This window comes from Alligator sinensis, unplaced genomic scaffold, assembly GCF_000455745.1.
Source record: "Alligator sinensis unplaced genomic scaffold, ASM45574v1 scaffold404_1, whole genome shotgun sequence".
Classification (NCBI taxonomy): Eukaryota; Metazoa; Chordata; order Crocodylia; family Alligatoridae; genus Alligator; species Alligator sinensis.
The window spans coordinates 5,701,941-5,722,616 of record NW_005841839.1 but is presented as its reverse complement, the minus strand read 5'-3'; the positions used below and the strand labels follow the sequence as shown (position 1 = coordinate 5,722,616).

The 20,676-nt window shown below is 47.5% G+C and overlaps 1 protein-coding gene across 1 annotated transcript in view; it reads left to right on the top strand.

Moving 5' to 3' along the window:
* The window catches only part of NTN3 (netrin 3), a 92,832-nt gene that overhangs the window by 42,147 nt on the left and 30,009 nt on the right, over positions 1-20,676 (top strand). Inside the window, 1 exon segment of the mRNA XM_006015582.2 lies at positions 1-101. This exon segment is cut by the window's left edge and continues 10 nt beyond it. Within this exon segment, the coding sequence (XP_006015644.1) occupies positions 1-101 (101 nt within the window).

The following is a 20,676-nucleotide window of genomic DNA, read 5'->3' as shown; positions in this document are numbered from 1 at the left end:
CAACTGTCGGCACAACACCGCGGGCCGCCACTGCCATTACTGCAAGGAAGGTTTCTACCGGGACCTGAGCAAATCCATCGCCGACCGCAAGGCCTGCAAAGGTAAGGCAAGGAGAGGGTCTTTGGGTGGGAGACTGTCCACATAGGATCTGTACACCCCTCTTTGCTACCCATTTTGCCTATTCTCGTTCCCTAAGCCCTCTCCTCTCCATCCATCCCTCCTCTTTCTCCCATCCATCTCTTGGCTGCACTGTGTCCTTCCTTAAATGAGGACTACATTAAAAAAAAAAAATCTATTTCTTCTTATTTGATGCAGCTGCTTACTCCCATGTGGACTTCCCTTCTCCTCCTGCCCCTCCCTACATTCCAGTCACCATCAATTCTCTTCCTCTGGCTGCCTCTCTTCTGAGGCAGACACCTCTGCACCTTTGCATATGAATGGATGAAGCGACAGAGCAATCTGAGGGCAAACAAATAAAATGGAAGGTTGCTAGGCTTGTCTTCTGCAGAGGAACTAAGCATGTCATCAGTGGGAGCATTTTAGTCTCTGTTATACAGACAACCAGGATGGAATCCATCCATCCCTAATCTAAATTTGTATTTCTTATTTCTAATGCATCCATCACCTTAGTCTCTAGGGGTCCATATATATAAGTATATAAAGCCTCGTCTGTGTTGGAAAACTTGCTGTATGGTAAGTAAATTGATTTAAAATTGATCTAGTGATACAGAGCCAACCACTAATGTAGATGCACTTAAAAGTATTTAAGTCGCTCTCAGAAGTGATTTAGATTAAAGCAAAAGATTAGCACATGGGTTTGCCTGACTGAGAGCATCCATTTTAGGAGTTTGTACTGCTGGCACTTATTGCTTTTGGTTACACTGATCTAAATTTTCTAGTACAGAGCCACTGGAATGGCCTGATTTTTAAGAGATGTTGAGCGCTCATGGCTCCTGTTAATTTTGCTCCTGTTAATTGCAGCCAAAGTTATTAGTTTATCACCACTAGAATCAGCTAAGAACCATTTTGGATTCAGAATTACAGCCTGATTCTGTGACCTACCTGGAAAACACCAGTTATTTTGGCATGTGGATCTCTCCTTACCCTGGTTTTAGCTCTGAGTTTGGCAGTGCTCCGGAACCAAGCTGAGATTAAGCCTCTTTCTTCACTCAGATCCCTCCTCAAGCACATTTCCTCAATGAAGCCCCATGAGTGATAATAGTTCTGCCAAGGGAGGTGTGCTTCACATAACAAAAGACACAGCCTGCATCACCTTGACCATCACCAAAAACATTATTCATCTGGACTCAGATCCTGGCCCCATTCAAGTCAATGGGTTTTGCAATTGACTCTACTGAAGCCAAGATTTCACCCCCAATCTCTTTGTCTAATTTAGGATGGTGACCTTCTTTTGGAAGGGAGTGTGGCTTCCTCTCTAGCATGTAGCACATTGTAATGATAAGAATAAAGGAAGTATGTATCCATTGCAAAAGAATGATGGAATATCCATCTTAAGCCTGTGGGTGAACACAGAAAGCTTTACGTATTAAGGAGAGACAGCTCAGAAGGTATCTATCTCATCTGCACAAGTTAGCCAGCTCCTGGGATCAGATTGGTCTTCAGCTTTTTCATTTCATTTCTTGTTTCAATTTAAAAGAATAAAATACTTCTCTACCTACAATTACCATAAGATGGGCAATATATTCAGGGCAGTTTACTTAATGCTTCGTCCAGCTACCAGCCACATTTCATTAGTTTCCTTGGAAAAGCACTTAGGGCATCTTTACATGTGCTGAAGGCGGAGGGGGAAGAGGTGTTAATTACAGCCACTCTAATGAAAGGTGTCCCCCCCCTCCCCCCCAGCCCCCCTCCACCATCTTGTGTATTCAGCAGCCCATGCTTCAAAATGGCAGTGAGAGCACTTTAACTAAAGCTCGTTCAAAGAGCTTTAGTTAAAATGCTCCTGCTGCCATTTTGCTGAATACACGAGGCATGGAGGCTGCTGGAGTGCACTAATTAACACACTCCAGTAGACTCAGTTAATGGAGTCTGCTCCGATGTGCTGTAATTACAGCACATTGGAGCAGTGTCCCTGCATGTCTACAGGCACCCTTAGGTGCTCAAGGTAGCAATGGAAAAAATCATTCTCTCCCCCAGCTGCCAGTGAGGTTTTCTACACATCTAGCATAGAGACATTTCAAAATGAATCTGGAAGAAAAAAATCCCCCTATGATTGCTCACATTTTCCTTCTGCCTGTTTCCTTCTGGGTTCTAGAAGCTGAAATGCCCTAGCATACAGCCATGAGCCAGGCTTTTTTTTCAGTATTTCAAGGCTAGTTATCTATATGCCAGAGATGCAGGACAATGCAAAGGAGTTTTGGTTATGCATTCAAGCCAAAGTGGCTGTACTGTTCTGAGGTTTGCCTTGTGCTATTTACTAATTCCCAGGCTAGTGGGAGAGGTAGTGTCTAGCCTGGGAGACTAGGGGCTTCTGTAATTTTCAGACCTTGATATCTATGCCAGATGATAGTTACTAAGCATCTGTTCTGGGAGTGACCCTCCTATCCTGTACCTGGCTCTGGGGTGCCAGGGTGGATTGTGAGAATCAGTGCCTTGGTTTGCTTTTTCATAAAAGCATTGCAGGTCAAAAGCAGCACTAAACCAAAAATGCTCTTTTGATGTAAGATCAGCCTGCAAGCAGTGACTGCTGATTTTTCAGGAAGAGCGAGGGGGAAGAGAGTTTAACTGGGTAGCAACAGAATGAGTTTAAAATATACACATTTGGCCCGCAAAGGGTGCCCTCCTAGCAGATCATAATAATTTCTAGGTACGACATATTTGTGGCTTACTGTAGCTTGTCCATTGAAGATGTGCTTGGGATCTGCATACTGCTAATCCAGGCTGCTAGGCCTGATATAGAAAAACTACTCCTTGCCCCACCTCCCACCCCCTTCCCCCAGGGATTTAGCAGAACGTGGATGTGGAGAGGAGAGAAACTTCACAGTTTTAACAAGCGCCTCATAAAGTGAAAAGCAGCAGCGGCAGAAGGAGCACAGCAGAGGCTGGGTCTGGCACGGGGAGGTGAGACCTGCCTCACAGCCAGGTCATTAGGAAACGGAGAGCTAATCATTTTTAATAACCCGAGCAGCTGAGTTGGCAGGCCGCCGTGCATGTGCGTCTCACCTCGGCAGCCAGCTTTCCCCTAGCCTGGGGATTCTGTGCTCCCTCCAAAGTGCCATTAGCCTTTCAGAGACTTGCCGTGGCAACGGCCTTGGAAACAGCACCCCCCTGCTATCCCATCTAGCCATGAGCACATTGCACTGAATATCTTGCATCAGAAAAAAGCATGAGTCCCCTCCAGGAAATCACTGCAGGAATGGAGTTGGAACTGGGGGGGGGCGTGTTGGTATGGCATATGATCTGTAAATGAGCACCACATCTCCAGAAATTCATGGAGCATTTGCTTACTGATTTTGCCAAGGGGCAGTTTCCTTCCCTAGGGACTCCCAGAATGCTACGGGGGACAGGTGAGTACCTGCACTCCCCACTTCTGGACCTCCATAGCATGTCTCCCTGGCCATCATGCTCAATAGATTTGATGTTACCCAAGCAGTGCTCATCATGCAGTAGCTCTGGAACAAAGAGAGGTTGAGTGTGCTGGAGGTTTGTGACAGTTTTGAGGGCACATTTTTGGGGGAGAGGAGTTGGGAGTGGGTCAGCCAAGCTCCACCCCCTCCCCCCAGTGTTGCCATGGCATCAAGGAATGCCATGCTGAGACCTGATGCACAGCTGGGCGTCAGCACTCAGGCACCTACTCCCCATGTGAGACCCATGAGAGGCCCCCTCCCTTAGCTTTGCAGGGCTTGGGCATAGTCCTTCCTGATGTACCATTCAGCCTAGTGCCTTCCTCCCTCTCAGGTGTGTAGGAAGGAAGGGACTGCTTGGATCCCTATGTTAGGGGTTTCACATTGAATTTGAGGATCCTAGTGCCATAGTTTTCATGTACCAGGGCCCTGGGCTGCCACTGAGTGGTGACAGCTGATGGATCCCACTGCATGGCAAGAAACAGTGGCGATGCATAGGGGGTGCACGGGGGTGCATGTGCACACCCTGAGAGCACTGGTGCACCCCCTCACAGCAGCGTTCCCCACCTAGGTGACAGACGGGGGGACAGGCAGGAGCACTGGTGCCCCCCCCCCCCCGAGAGCGCTGGCTAGGGAGTGGGGGCACCAGGAGTAGCGCCGCTGGCACTTCCGGGTTGGTGCTCACAACCAGTGGGGGGACCCTCCTCAGTTGCTGACTGGCCGCTGTGGGGGCAAGTGTGCCCCCCAACCTAGGATACACCAGTCGCCCATGGCAAGAAAGCCAGGAAAGCTGGACTGAAATTAAACCAGTGTCGTCTTCTCGCACATCTTCATTCCAGCATCACTGGCATTGAGGGCTACATGCAGCTCAGACACTTTCTAGGAGTACTTTTGCTGTCCCCAGGCATGGGTCAGTATGCCTCTGATCCACCCCACCTCAGCCACCACCATGCGATTTCCCAGGTAACAGCTGTGAGGGGAAAGTACTCCCTAAATATTGCAACCCAGCACAAAAGCAGCAGGGCAGGCAGCAAATTTGTCAGCTTGTGGTTTCTCGAAAAAGCCCTGAGTCATTTCCTCTGGGGGGGTAGGGAGGGGATTTGCAGGAACTGTAGCTGCAATGAAATCTCCCCTGGCTCTCCCTGCCATTATTTCCTCTCTCCCTTTCCCTCCTCTCTCTTTCACTCTGTCACGCACATACAGGCTTCACTCTTACCCATACACACCCCTGCTTTCAAAGCGTTGATACTGGAAGCTCACTGAGGTAGGACTTTATTCCTGCTTTTGTTCCATCCCTCAGCACCTGCTGTTCTAGCCCTGAGCTCCATCCTCACACAGTAAACAGATGGGCACTAGCCTGTGCTGGGCTTAACCTCCCTCACTGGAAGAGGCCACAAAGTCATCCCTTCCTCTTAGTGATCCCTCCAGAATTTGACTTCACTCTAGCTAGTACTGCCAAGCCCAAGAGCACCATAAATATGTGCACAACATACCCAAAGATGGATTTAAGATTTTGAAAAGGGGTTGCAGATGGTGTGGTGCATTCTCACATACAGCACAACACATTATTTTCTCCAATTAAAAAGGAACTAGAAGTTTTACTAATATGCTAAAGGCCTAGGGGTGAATTATTCATTTTAAGATCAAAGCAAAAACAAGTATTCCTTTATTGAAAAATGCATTAATTTGCTATATCATACATTATGTATAAAAATACCAGGAACTGGGTAAAAAATAATCAAAAGATGTTGTTTCATTAGCCCTCTAGTCATTACAATGAAATGTATATCTCTTTTCAGATTCATAAAACAAAATCAAGACTTCCTGAGCATCTTGCCAATGCACCCAGTGTTTCACTGAAAGTTATTTCCACACAGGAGTTTTAGCTAGAGTTAAAAACAGTCTGCCAGGCTGTAAAATAGGAGTTACATTACCAGGAGACACTAACAGACAGCAGAATTGCAGAAAAAGAGGATAGTTTGATTAATGGAATATCAAGACCATTAAAAAAGGAGAAATAGTCATTAACACCTGTGGAATGAAGAGTTCATAGATAGATTCATAGATTGTAAGGGGCTGGAAGAGACCGTGCAAGATCATTGGGTCCAGCCCCCTCCACAAGGCAGGAAAGACAACTGGGGTCAGGTGACCCCAGAGAGGTGACTGTCCAGTCTCCTCTTGAAGATTTCCAGGGTAGGTAATTACATCACCTCTGGAGGGAGTTTATTCCACAGTCGGGACACCCTAACTGTGAAGAACTTTTTCCTAGTGTTAAGCCTGAAACAGTCTTCCAGGAGTTTGTGGTCATTACTCCTGGTTTTCCCCAAGGTAGCCCTGGTGAACAGTTGTTTGCCGAGCCCCCTGATATAGCAGTAAGCTGCTACCAAGTCCCCTCTCAGCCTTCTCTTTTTTAGGCTGAAGAGACCCAAGTCCCTCAGCCTTTCCTCATGTGGCTTGCCTTGCAAGTCTCTGATCATACAGGTGGCTCTTCTCTGGACTCTCTCAAGCTTTTCCACGTCCTTGCTGAAGTGCAGGATGCAGAGATAGACGCAGTACTCCAGATGTGGTCTCACCAATGCTGAATAAAGCAGAAGAATCACTTCCTTGGTTTTGCTTGTGATGTTGATGCATGCTAGAGTATTGTTTGACCTTCTGGCTACAGCATCGCACTGACGGCTCATGTTCATACAATAGTCTATTATTACCCCTAGGTTCCTTTCAGTCATGGTGTTAGTCAGCTTGGTGCCACCGAGCCTATAAGTATGTTGGGGATTGTTCATCCCCAGATGGAGCACTTTACACTTCTCAACGTTGAACTTTACCTGGTTCTGATCCGCCCAACTTGCCAGCCTGTTTAGGTCCACCTATATCTGCAGCCTATCTTTAAGCATGGCCACACTCCCCCACAACTTGGTGTTGTCTGTGAACTTGGCCAGTGAGCTCTTTACCCTCACATCCAAATCATTGATAAAGATTTTGAAAAGCACTAGCCCAAGCACAGACTCCTGAGGGACACCACTGGCCACTTCTCTCCAGGATGACACAGATCTGTTCATTAGAACTCTCTGGGTCCTACCCTGCAGCCAGCTTCCTACCCACCTGACTGTTGAGCAGTTAAGCCAGCAGTCAGCCTTCTCCACTGACCTGGCCTCCGCCAATTTTTAAGCCTGCACTGGCCTCCTCCAATGATCTGGCCTCCTCCAATTTTCCTGTGATAACATCATGGTATACCAGATCAAAAGCCTTTTGGAAGTCTAGGTATACAATGTCAACCTCCTCTTTATTATCCAGGTGGAGAGTTACCTGGTCATAGAAGGAGATGAGATTGGTAAGCCAAGACTTGCCCATGATGAAGCCATGCTGGCTGTCATTCAAAATCCTACTTTCTGCCGGGCTATCCTATTGCACATAGACTCCTTGATGAATTTTTCCAGGTTTTTCCCTGGAATAGAGGTTAGGCTAATTGGCCTGTAGTTGCCTGGGTCCTCTTTCTTCCCCTTCTTGAAGATGGGCACAACATTGACCCTCTTCCAGTCTTCAGGGACCTCCCCTGAGCACCACAAGTTTTGGAAGAGTTTTGCCAGATGTCCCGCGATGACTTCGGCCAGCTCCTTCAGCACTGTTGGATGAAGTTCATCTGGTCCTGCTGACTTATAAATGTCTAACTTTTCTAACTGATAATGCACCAGGTCAATGTCAACAATAGGAAGGTAGTCATTCCCACCATGTCCAGTCTGTATCCTATTTAGCATAATTTTCCCTTTGATCCGGTGAAATACCAAAGCAAAATAGTCATTTAGGAGTTCCATTTTCTCCTGAGTGTCGGTAACCAGCCATCCTGAGTTGTTAAGCAATGGCCCCATGCTTCCATTTGTTTTCCTCCTGTTCCCTACATACCTAAAGAAGAGCTTCTTATTGTCCTTGATTTCTATTGGTAGTTGAAATTCAGTCATCACCTTAGCCTTTCTAATATGCTCCCTACAAGTGCGGGCCATTGTTGTATAGTCCTCCTTGGGGACTGTCTTATTTGTATGCCTCTTTCTTCTTTTTCAAGAGGTCCATGATATCCCTAATAAACCAAGTGGGCTTCCCAGCCCTTCTGCTACCTTTCCTTCGCATGGGAATGGTCTTCTTTTGTATTTCAAGGATCATGTCCTTGAGGAACGACCACTCTTCATGCACTCCTTTCACCTTCGGTCCTTGGTCATGCAGCGCTTCCCCTACTATTGCCCTGAGCTTGTTGAAATTCACTTTTTTGAAGTCGAAACCTTCAACCCTGCTAGCTGATTTGCCTGCCTTGCGATGGACAGTGAACATGATGGTTTCATGGTCACTGTTGCCCAGGTTATCCTCTATATTCAAGTCGCTCACCAGTTCTTCTCCTTTAGCCAAGACCAAGTCTAAGAGAGCGTTACCTCTGGTTGGCCTGTGCACCTCCTGAGTCAGGTAGAACTCTTCAATACAGGTCAGGAAGCAACGTGACCAATCCAACTTAGCCGAGTATTCCTCCCAAGAGATGTCTGAATAATTGAAGTCGCCCATGATGACCATGTCCCATGCAGGTGTGGCCTCTGCCAGTTCTTGAGAGAATTCCAGATTGAGCTCCTCCCCCTGGTTTGGTGGTCTGTAGTATACACCTACAGTTCAGTCTCTCTTGTTGCGCCCCCCTCCCTCCCCCTTCCACAGTTTGACCCAAAGGGTTTTGAGCCGCTCATCTTTGGATCCTATGTCAGCCTCCAAGGAGGTGTATTGCTTCCCCACATAGAGAGCTACACCTCCATCTTTCTTCCCTATTCAGTCCCTTCTGTGCAAGGTGTAGCCCTCTATGGCTACGCTCCAATCATGTAAGCAGTCCCACCAGGCCTTCATAATCCCTACTAGATTGTAATGCCCACTGGAGAGTAGGAAGGCTAGTTCCTCCTGCTTGTTCCCCATGCTCCTGGCATTAGCGTACAGGCACCTGAGTCCTCCAATTGAGACGATTGATTTCTTGTCATGCTAAGGGAGAACCATTCCCTCAGGTCTTGCAGGAGTGAATCTCCTAGTGTCCCTAGTACCTAGTGACCTATGGAGCTTTCTTGTATGTCGGTCTCTGGGCAAGCGCCAATCAGTGTTTCCTCGATCTTAGTTTAAAACCCTATCTAGAAGATTGGCCATCCTTCAGAATGTTCAGAATGAATCAGGAAGATTATAATGAGCCATAAGTCAACTGACTCCCTCAGTGCTGCCTGAATAGAAATGCTGCTGCCACTGCCAGGTGGTTATTTTTAAACTTTGGGTGAATCAGGAATCAAAGAAGGGCAGAGGGGAAAGGGAGGGCAACTGCACCACTGTACAACCCCCTCCCCACAATCTATCCCTGACCTTAACCACTCACTTAGAAAGGAGGCAGTGCAGCCACTGTATGACCCCAAGTACATGGCTGGCTCCGTTTTCAGGCTCTTCGTATCAGCTGTACTTATTGGCACACACTCAGGACAGCTTGAAGGCAGTTCCATCACCTGGGTTTTGATGTGTTCAGAGCAACAATGAATATGTGGAGAGAGTGCTTCACAGCAGCCCTTCCAAATGCCATGTAGACATGCCCTCATGGCCCACTCCAGAGAACTCCTGGCCCTGCAGTGCTCTGGGTACTGCCAGCTGTTGTCATAGAGGCCTTGGTCAATGCTAGCTTACTCTACACTGCAGATCTGGGGCAGTGTCACCTCTCTTCCTTCAGATTTGCACAGCCATGAATGCATTGGGAACAGAAGCAGGTCTTGCAGAGTATTTTATGAAAAGAACTCATATCTTTATGTATGGGTCAGAGGCTTGTGCCAGCTTCTTTGCTACAAAAATCAGGCTGGAACTCACATGAAGTTTCCTGTACATCACATCTCCATGTTGTTCCCGTGAGAGAACCAGAAAGGCCTTTCTCACACAAACTGGTCCCAGGACAAACCGGGGAGAGCAGAAGGAGCACTAAAATGAAAAAAAATTTAAAATGGTGGAATTACATTGGCCAAATATTTCCAGTCCTCCATGGCTCAGTCCGAGAGGTGAATGGAGGTTTGCATGAGCTCCTATCAACTCATCATGTATGTATCCAGCTCTGCTGGAAATGTCTTGACATTATCATAACCTGGAGCTATGAAAATAGAGGCTGTTGTTAGCTTGCTTATATTTTTTGCTTGGGATTTAAGTGCCCCCCTACACGCATGTGTGAGCACGAGCTACTAGAGAAGCTCTTCAGACAGGAAGACACTAGGCTGGGGCTGGGGGTGGAAAGGGGGAAGGTGTGCATGTGTCTGTCTGTCTGTGTGTGTGCATGCATTTGTGTATGTGAGAGAGAGAGAATTCAAAGTACCAGTCGGATTTATTTCCACACACTGCTAAGCCGTGGGAGGGACTCAGTGCATTTCCTCCTCTGGCTTTCTTTCAGGCATCTTTATTTTCAGGGTTAAGGGTGGAGTAGCAAGAGAGGCCCTGGCCTCATCCAATGAAATGCACGGTGGCTTTGACTTCCTAATCCACACAGCAAAAGGCAGCAGCTTGAAGTCTGTCAGGACAAGTCCTGTTCTGATATCCTCACAGGGAGTAATTGCAGAGTATTAGGGCAGGGTAAAGCATCTCCATTAAGAGGCAATTCTGCTACGATTTACAGCCAAACCACAGACTGTAATGTTTGGGGTGGGGGCTCCCATTCCTCAGAGCCTGTTCATTCACTTACCTTTTAGTCCTAGGGACAGAGCTCAGAGGCAGCCTGGGGCAAACTGCTGCTGGCTGCCTGCAGGCTAGGCAGAGGGAGAAGGTATGGGGATAATTTTTCTCAGTGGCTTCTGACATGGTGATGTTCCTGGAGCCTCATCTGGGACTCCATTTGCCCATTCAGGCTCAGGGGAAGCAACAGAAATCCCAGCTAGGTGAGGAAGTGACAGGAATCTATAAACACGACGTGCAGATGCTACTGCTTTTCTATGGCAGGGAAGGATACATTGTTGGGGGGGGGTGAGGGGGTGAACAGAGAAGGAGCAGCCCCACGATGCCATTCACTGGGGGAACTCTACAAAATGAGTCTACTTGCTCAGCCAAACCAAAGGATGAGCTCTTTACATTTCCTTCCACCTTTGCCCCGCAGGAGGCAAATGCCACTCAAGCTCCTAGTATTTATTCACTGCAAGCAAAAGGCAGGTTTCTGCCAGCTACATTTTTGGGGGCCTTATCTTGACGCACTGGCTGAATTTGTCAGCAACCCTGGAATGTTGCAAAGTTTGACAAAGCCAGGTGAACATTTGCACTAAGCCTGTCCCCTACTAAGTTACATATGTTAAGCAGAAGGCTGATTCTGCAGTTAGGACACTGCAGCACAACTCAGGGGATCGGTGTTCAGTGTCTGGCCTTGCTGCAAACTCCCTGCAAGATCTTGGACCAGTCACTTAATCTCTCTGAGTCTGATTCCCGAGATATAAAATGGGGACTGTCACACTTCCTTTCCTGCATTTTTTTCTGTAACTTGTTTATTTATATTGCAAGGTCTTTTGAACAATTGTTGCCTCTTACAATTTGTTTGGCCAGCGCTCTGCACAATGGATGATGCCTTGGCAGCTATCAGGATATGAATAATAACTTAATGGACACCATTTCCACCATGGGATCTATAACATCTGTTCAGCACCAACAGACTGCTAATTCTCATGCAGAGAACAGTGTAGTTAATGAGCTGCTTCAGCTCAGCTGAGTGCTGAGACAGACAAAAGAGCAGAACCGCACCAGGGTCCATTTTACTTACCATGCCCCAGTTAGATTGCTTATAAATCACCTCCTCTGTGTTGTCACTTGGAAACTTGCAGGTACTGGGAAGTGAAAGTGCTCACAATGACAGAAGTCCTGATTTGCTTCTATGTTCAATCTTTAGCTTTGCTTCAGGTGTATAAAAGGGTGTTGAAATATGGATTTGAGCCCTCTGTTATTTTCTGCAGATGAGGCTATAAAGCAGCCCAGAGACCAAAATAATATTCAGCCTAAGAGCTGAATGTTTTCTGCCCAGCATAACTGAATGTGGATGAGAATAAGAGCCAAACAATTGCAAAGCCAGAGGGAACAGAATAGGTGATGTGTTAAAGATGGGCCATGTAACTCAAGGCCCAGAGTGTCCACAAATACAGTATGCAGGAAAAACAGGTAGTGATACAAATCTTTCTGTAGGAGAAAACATCTGTGAAGCATTCAGCTTTGCTCAACAAATACAATTGTAGGACAATGGCTGAGCACGTTAAACTGGGACAATGGAGCATAATATAAGGTCATTTCAGGCGAAAGACAGAGCAGTCTGTCTCAGGAAACTGAGCAGGTACCTGAAGTCAAGGCTTGCCTCACACACAGGAAATGAAATAGCAGTTCAGAGATAAGTAGCTATTACTTCTCATTGTAGCTATTACTTCTCATTGTAAAAACTGGTATCACTGATTAAAGAGTTTGAAGCACCTGTGGTAGAAACTTATTTCATGCCTAATGCTGAAGATATTTGCAAAAATATTTTTCTGGAACTGAACAGAATGACATACAAAGAGCAAAGACCAACACCCTCACAGCATTCCCAAATGTATTTCAGTATATAGGATGACAATTAAGACAGACAAACTAGGAATTCTAGTGAGACATCCAACAGCAGAGTATAAAAACAACTTTGTAATATTGCAGATGGGAGTGTTGAAATTATAGAACAATGTACAGTTTTAATTCACTTGTAACTGGAAAGCCAAAGTAAGAATGGTTATGCATTAATCCCTGTAATTTAAATAAAGCCATAAAACATGAGCATTCTCCAGTGCAAACTGTCAAAGGAGTAGCAGCTAAGCTCTCAGAAGCAAAAATATCCTCAGTGTTAGGTTCAAGACATGCCTTCTGGCAAACAAAACTGGATGAGTGAAGCTCTAAGCTAGGGACTTAATGCACCATTTGAACTGTCTGGGCCAGATCCTGGCATCCAAATGAATTATAAATAGCACAGCTTGGTGTGTGGGCAAAGATACCATGGAGCTCATCTTTGCTCTGCTTTCCATCATGGCATCCATGTACAGGGTGGGTCCCCTAGACTGAGGGCTGCTGTAGCATATGCTGGATGCTAAGAGCACCACATGGTAGAAAGGTACAGCTGGGAGATTGGCACAGTTTATGAGGATCCTGGCCAACCTCCCATTTCCACCAGCCACATTCTCCTGTGCCAGGAACAACAGAGAAGAGGAAACATGCTATAGGAACCACTACACTAGCTATACGCCATGAGAAGGTGATTTAAAAACAAAAATGAGCCTCGTGGTATTGGATATGCCAGTTCTTCAACCGGAATCTGTGGCAGCGTGGCAAGAAGCAACCTCATCATACAGGAGAACCTGGAATTTAAATATAGGTGCATGGTGTTTGGTATTAGCCCATTGCCTAAAGCACTTCAAAGAGAAATAAGATCTTGGCAGAAAAGAAAATAAAGGAATTAAGTTGTGCCATATGATGTTCTTATTGGGACAGAGCACCTTACAGCATAACAAAAGGTTGAGGCAGGTTTGCTAAGAGCAAGGTAAGAGAAATCTTCTGCAGTCCCTTGCAGTTGAGGATGACTGTCTTCCATGATTGCCCTATCAGTGGGTCTGCATATAGCTGACAAGGTAAGAGAAAATGCCAACATCAAGCAACAAAGGAAGTGAACAATTGATCTGACAGACCGTATCTGTTTCAAAGGCAGGATAAGCAAATCTCGCTTAATTGGTGATACAGGTAAAATTGATTCAATCATTGAAATGCTCCCTGCACATTGTTAAGTGGATATACATAGATTTTAGTGTATTTGGGGCCCAATCTTGCAAAGATTTATGTACGTACTTAATGTTATGCACTATGAGTGGCTCCATTGAAGCCAGCGAGCTTATCCTGGTGTGTCAAGTTAAGCACTTCCCTGAATCTTTGTTGGATCAATGCCCAGGGTTGTAAACTGTTTACGGCAGGGACTGTCTTTTAGTGCGTGTATGTATAGCAGCAAATTCACGCAAGCAATGTCTGATCTCAGTTACAGCCTCTGAGCACTACTAACACAGCAGTGGTGGTGGTGGTAGTAGAAGCAATAGTAATGATAAAATTTATCTACTATGAATAGACTTTTTAAGGGACTGTTGGAAAATAATATTGTCTGGACCTGGGAAGACAAACACATAGAGCTGTTGGAGCAATTACAAAAACTGTTCATCAAACAATTCACTGGTTTTAACAATGTGAGTTTTGTAATCAGTTAATGCTTCTTTCAAAGAGCCTTATCCAGGATTTACACAGAGAAGGCAACTAGTTGCATTTTTCCTGAAACCCCCAAATTAGACAGGAAGAAATTAGGTCTAAATCAGGGGTCGGGAACATTTTTGGGCAGAGTGCCGAAAACACCTGCAAGCTTGACTCATAAGATGTTGACATGCCAGGGGTAGACAAAAGAGGAACTGCAAGGGGCCCGATCCTTGTTGTGGCAGTGCAGCCTCAGCCCTTTCCCTGTCGTCTGCCCCAACGCATGCGTGCCAAGCAAAATTCCTTTGCATGCCACACACTGGTGCCCATGCCGGGGGTTGCCTACTCTGGTCTAGGTTAAAACAAGGGTAACAGACTGCTAATGTGGGCTCACCAGATTGGCATAAGATACTTACCCTGGGCAAGAAACAGTGCCGGTGAACTCTGAGCGACCCCAAGGGTGGAGCAGGGGAGCCCTGCCCTGTGGAAAAGGGGAAACCAATCAAAGAAGGGGTTTTCAGTCCCCTCATTTGCATGGAAGGGGAATGGCTGGAGTTGGGGGCCAGCCACTCTGAGCCCTGGTTGGCTGGCTTGCAAGCCAGGGGGGGCCTGCTGGAGGGAATAAAAACAGCAGCTGAATGGGAATGGGGGCTGCTGACAGTGACTCTAGGGAATGACACAGGAGGCCTAAGAAGAGCTGGGGTGAGCTGACACAGCAAAGAGAGCAGAGACCCCTCTGAAGAGCCTTAAAGGCTCTGGGAGAAGGCACCAGCAGTTGGCCGTGCCTCCAGCCCTGCAGCAGAGAGGGAGCAGTGGCCAGGGCTTGGGGCAGGGAGCTGGTGCCCCAAGGCCCCATTGCAGTGTGTTGGATGTGCCGGGCATCCCGGAGGCTAGGGGTGGCAGCCAGCCCCCCACTCCACTGCGGAGAAGAAGCAGCGGCCAGGAGCGCAGGCAGCATCCTTATCTGGAGCAGGGAGCTGGGCCAGTGAGTTGAGGAAACACCTTACCTTCCTAGGGGGAAGCGGGACAGCAGCAGGCAAGGCATTGGGATCTGAGGAGCAGCAAAGCGCCAGGATGAGGGTTCTCAGGAGCTCGGGGCGTAGGCTGGCGCTTGGAGCGGGATTGGTGAGCTGCAAGGCGTGTGGGGTGCCCAGCCAGTCATCTAGAGCAGGGGTTTAGAGTAATGACTCCTGGGAGCTGCCTGTGCTGCTGACCCTCTGCCACTGACTGCCCCAGAGGGGACTCAGTCCTATCCCTTATTCTGCAGCTGATTGTCAGCGGATGGAGTCCCTGAGCTTTGTGCTTGGGTCATGCTGATTGCTGCAGGAACCTACTTTGTTACTTGTCTTTTGACCCTCCTGGCAACCATCAGCTTCTTTGGAGGTTGGGGTTTGATACAATTTGATTGCTGCAGACCAAAAGAGCTTAACCTGTTGCAGTCTGTCACTTATTGGGAAGCCTGTTGGAGCTGCTGGGAGTGAGCACCTTGCTTCCTTATGGTAGCATCTCAGCAGTGGCTGAAAACTGCCAGTTACCCTTCCTGTGGTTCTTGAGTCAAGGGTTGACTAATGCATTCTGGTTTGTTTTATGATTCTGGTTATGCCATTTAAGTTCACTTGTAAATAACCTTTCCTATTATTCTTGTTTTGTAAATAAAGTGTAAATAGTTAAATCAGTTACGTGTTAGACCTTCTTGGGACCACGGGCTGCTCTGTGGGGAGCAGGGGCTGGCTGGAAAGTAAATTGGTGCTGGCCCACAGCCCTGCCCCACTCTCACCACACCATCCCTGATATAGGGCAGGGGTGGCAACTATTGGGCCGCCACCCAGGTTACACAAGGTATACCTTCAAAAGACAGCAGTAGATGGACTAGTTTCTCCAGCATGGATGGCAACGATCAAGGACTTTACTTGTAACAGAATCAGGCAATTATCCATCAGACAAATACAAATTTAAAAGAAGCAGCTAGAAATCTTATGACAAGAGACATAGAAAAGCAATGCCCAGTCTAACAGTAGGCATTCAGCCCACCAGAGAATCCATAGGCCTCAGTACCCTTGCAGAAGAACCACAATTTTATACTGAGATGCTGGAAAAATCATTGAGATTTGTTTGAAGCAACTGAGATACTGATACTACTCTAACAAAAGATCTCCATTGCTTTAGGGAAACACAAAATATTATTGTTATTAATAATAAATAGTGATGGGATAGGTACGGTGAGTTATACAGCACATGGCTTTCTGGCTTTGCTTCTGTAGTTGTTGACATCGCTTTAGACCCTAGACTGATAGGCTGCTAATAACTACACACCCTCTGCCCCCACCATCACTCCTGAGAGACATTACCATCACTGCATCTTAACCCTGATTCATGAACTCTGTGGCATTACACATAGGGATTGTTCAGCGCTGCTGGTTTGGAGGATATCCCAGTTTCATTGGGATAATCCAGAGTTCCACCCTCAAAAATGATACTGTCACTCTGTGGCTTCTCTGTGGGGAGTCTGGAGAAAAGCTTGTCTTGAAAATGGAGACAGGATGAAGTAGTAAGAGAACTGAATGCAAACACTCCTGTGAGGTTCAACTGAAGGTGATAGAATGAGTTCTCCACAGGATGAAGCCTCATGTCCTAAGGATGTTGTAGGCACAGGAACTATGTCAAGCTTTAGAACAAAGTGGAGTCTGAAGTAGCTGCACCCGTGAGCAGCCCATCTGACAACTCCTGCATGGCTGGTTCCCACAGGTGACTGACTTGAAGGTAATACCAGTGATGTCTCACATAGCAGTACAGCATCAGGGACCCTGCCAGTGTCACATTGCAGATAAACTCCAGAGGCCCAGACAGCATCACATAGTGACGTAGCCCCAAAGGTCTTTACAGGTTGTCTCCTGATTTTTTATTTTGGAGGGTTTCTAAAAGAGACAGTGAAACCTTGGGTTGCTAAGTGAGGAGCTACATAGCCCCAGTAGTCCTGGCACCAAAGTGTGTTGTGGCTGAAGAAAGAGCCAGTGTTTCTGAAGGCCCCGTGTCATGCCAAGACTCCCTCACCCACTGCCATTTGTTATAACAGCTGAGCCCCCAAAATGTCCTTGTCAGAAACGCGTCCGTTTCCAATCCCAGCCAAGATCTGATAAGGACCAAGGCATCTGTTCCACATTAGAGGCTGCTAGCTCTTGTTTCTTTCTGTGTATAAGAAGGCCTGGGGAGCAGTGACATGGGGCTCTGACAAGATCCCATCTGGTGAAAATTAGGGAAAGGATAACATCTTTTTTGAAGAAGAAGAAGAAGGTGTTGTTTTTGTTTGCCTTTGGAATCACATTCAACTATTACATTGATGGAAATCAAGATACCTTCCCTAGCTGTTGAGAAGACCCAGCCCTGGGCAGACTGAAAGGACAATCAACTTCTGTCCCTCTTCCGGTCTCCCTTCAGACATCCACCACAACTTGAGTCCATCCTCTAGATTAGAATTAGCAAAGTGGGAATGAATAGTTAAGATCCTTCGCAGAGCTCTGATGTATCGGAAAGCATCACCAAAGACCCACTACCAATCCATCCCATAGCTTTAGAAAGAAGTGAAAGCCACTTTGATTAGGTCTGAGTTCAGTTTCAAACTCTGGAAAGATTCAGAATGAGGGAGTGAGAGGGTAAGACCCATTCTATGTTCTTGCCACAGGAACTAAGTAAGCTCTTCATGTTCACCTATTACTCTTGACAGGTGGTAAGATTGGACAGTATAAAAGAGTGTGCGTGTGTGTGCGCGCGCGCACATGCTCGTTTGTTCCCGAGAGGGGACCCAAGGGGGTTCATCTGTTTCCTCTGAGTGAGCATCCCTCATCCTCATGTAAGTCCAGGGACATGTATCTCATTGTTAAGCACAGCTGTGAAGCAAGCAGTGTACTAGGCTGAAGTTTTCAACCCACTCTGAATTTCCGCCGTGTGCAACCTGGATGGTTGGTGGTGATGGTTTGGATCAACAGATTCCTGCCTAATCAGCACAAGTGCTACGACCTCCCTTGTGTTCCAGTTATTGTGTTCCCATCCAGCCCATCGGACTGGCATTCTTACCGATACCTCAGCCAGGCTCCACGGCTGCTTCTTTTGCCTTCACTGGAGAAAGAGAGGAATCCCAGCTACCCTGCTCCTGCTTTCCAGCTACTCTTAGCCTAGCCTATCTGCACAAGGCACTGCATGGTTGGTCTGGGGGATTATCCATGGTATCTCAGGCATGGCTTTCCTCTCTCCATTCCACACTGACACCCAGACTCTGCCACCCACAGGTCCGCACCTAGTTGCTTCTGTGATTGCACAGGGTTCACTGACCTCAGCAACTGCTTGTTTTGCTTTCCCAACAATAAAAACGAGCAGAGCATCGTAAATGATTTTTTCCTTTTCTGACACAAACGAGGCCTGGCTTTTACACATTTTTTCCAAAGTTAAAAATTTCCTGCTGGAAACCAAGCTTTTTATTTCTCTCTTTCTTTCTTTTTTACTCCCTCCCTCCCCTTCTTTACCAGGTTGCAATTAGTTACCTTTAATGAGCCTTAACACTCTCTCTTCTGCTCCCCCACCCCCTTGCCTGTTTACGATTGGCTAATTGACAGGGCCAGCTGCAGTGGTGCAGGCTCCATGGAAATTCCTCCCCGCCTGCCCCCTGAAGCAGATGCAGCTGGGTCACCCCCAGGGGTAGGGAGGGGCAGGCAGAAATTGGTTGTTTTGATGTCCAAACCTTAAATGATTGCAGACAGCTGTAAGTGCTGATTCAAACACTTAGACCCCAAGGGGCTTAACCTGACAAGACCCAACCAAGAGAGGTCACGCCCTGTCTCAAGCCCTGTAATGAACTGGAGTGTACAGTAGGGGCAAATCTTCTTTTTTATTTCATCTAGTGGTCAGATACAGTGCTTAACAATTCTTTCCCTGTGCCTGGAGTGAGGTAGGAATTTATTTTCCATGTGCTTGTCTCATCCATCCTGGAGACTGCTTCTCCTGTGGGCCTCCTCCGTGACATTAGAGGACCTACCTTCTGAGGCCGAGAAGAGGGTTCATTCACTCCACTCCAGCCCCGGCGCATCAGGCTCTTGTTTGTTCCACCCATCCTTGACATTCCCATGATGTCACTTGCATTGCTCAAGGCTCTTTCCCCTCTGGGGAATCCAGGAGGGAATTTCTTCGTAAAACAACTTAACAAAATTTACGTTTTGTTATTGAATCTAGCGCTAATTAACCTGACAGACTGTTAGCTGCAGTTGGAGGCAACAGGAGTCGAGCAAGCTTCTCTAACCAAGTTTGTGCAAGGCACTTTAGATTTCACAGACACTAGGGCTGGAAGGGACCCCGGAGGATCATAGAATCCAGCCCCCCGCCCCAGGGGCAGGAAGTCAGCAGGGGTCATAGGATCCCAGCAAATAAACATTTAAATGTCTCTTGAAGGCGTTCAAAGTAGGCGCTTGAACCACCTCTGGTGGCAGTCTATTCCAAACCTTGGGGGCTCGGACAGTAAAGAAGTTCTTCCTTATGTCCAGCCTGAAACGGTCTTGCAGCAGTTTGTGACTGTTCAACCTTGTCATCCCTTGGGGCGCTCTGGTGAACAAACGTTCCCCCAGATCCTGGTGAGCACCCCTGATAAACTTGTAGGTGGCCACCAGATCACTCCTGAGCCTGTGCTTTTTCAGGCTGAAGAGTCCCATGGCTCTCAGCCTCTCATCATAAGGTCTGTTTTCCTGACCTCTGATCATGTGCGTGGCTGTTCTCTGGACTCTCTCAAGCTTCTCCACATCCTTTTTGAATTGTGGAGCCCAAAACTGGACGCAGTACTCCAGCTGCGGCCTCACCAAGGCCAAGTACAATGGGAGAATGACATCCTGGGTTTTGGTTGAGAAGCATCTGTGGATTAAAGCCAGCGTTTTGCTCGCTTTACTAGCCGCCGCATCACATTGCAGGCTCAAGTTCATCTTGTGGTCAATCATGACCCCCAAGTCCTTTTTGTTGGTAGTGCTAACAAGCGTAGCACTGCCGAACCTATAAGCATGCTGCGGGTTTTTCTTCCCAAGGTGGAGAACCTGGCATGGGTCTTCAGGGGGAAGGCTCATCCTGGCAGGGGTCTCTGGGGGCACTGGCTCAGCCTGGCAAGGGTCTCCGGGGGGGCGGGCTCAGCCTGGCAGAGGTTTCCATTGCTTCCAGGCTCAGGCTGGCAAGGGTCTTCAGAGGGGCCAGGCTCAGGCTGGTAGGGATCTCTAGGGGGAGTAGGCTCAGGCTGGCAGAGGTCTCCAAGGGGGTAGGTTGTCTCTGGACCTCAGCCTTGCCCCAGACCACAATTAGATCAATGGTTTCCTCTGCTGCTTGTGCGGGCCGGGCGCGAGCCGGGCCCTTTTTTGTGCTCTGCGCGGGCTGTGGCCAGCAGCCTGGGCACGCGGGGTCGGAGAGGACGCGCGACACGCTAGAATTAGGCAAGGACTCGTAATGGTTGATTGAAAGATTGTTTACTTACACCGGAGATGGTCGCGGTGCAGGCTGGAAAACTTGCTTGAGTTGAGGTTACAGACAGGAAAGAAGAGAGGCGGACAAGAGTTCTAAACTCGCGAACTCTAGCCCAATCCGGCTGAAGGCTCTAAACACGCGAGCCCGTCGTGTCAACCGGAGAAAGTACTCGTACAAAAGAGCTCTGAATAGACTCACACGAAGTTTGCTAGGCTCCGTGGAACTTGTGCTCTGAGGTAGTCCGGTCGTCTGAACAACTATGTCAGTTGTTCCAGCTGAACTCACACGAAGTTTGCTAGACTCCGTGGGTCCGGTTCTTTTGCGCGCAGGGAGGGATCCGTTTAGGAATCTATCGGCGACGGGGAGA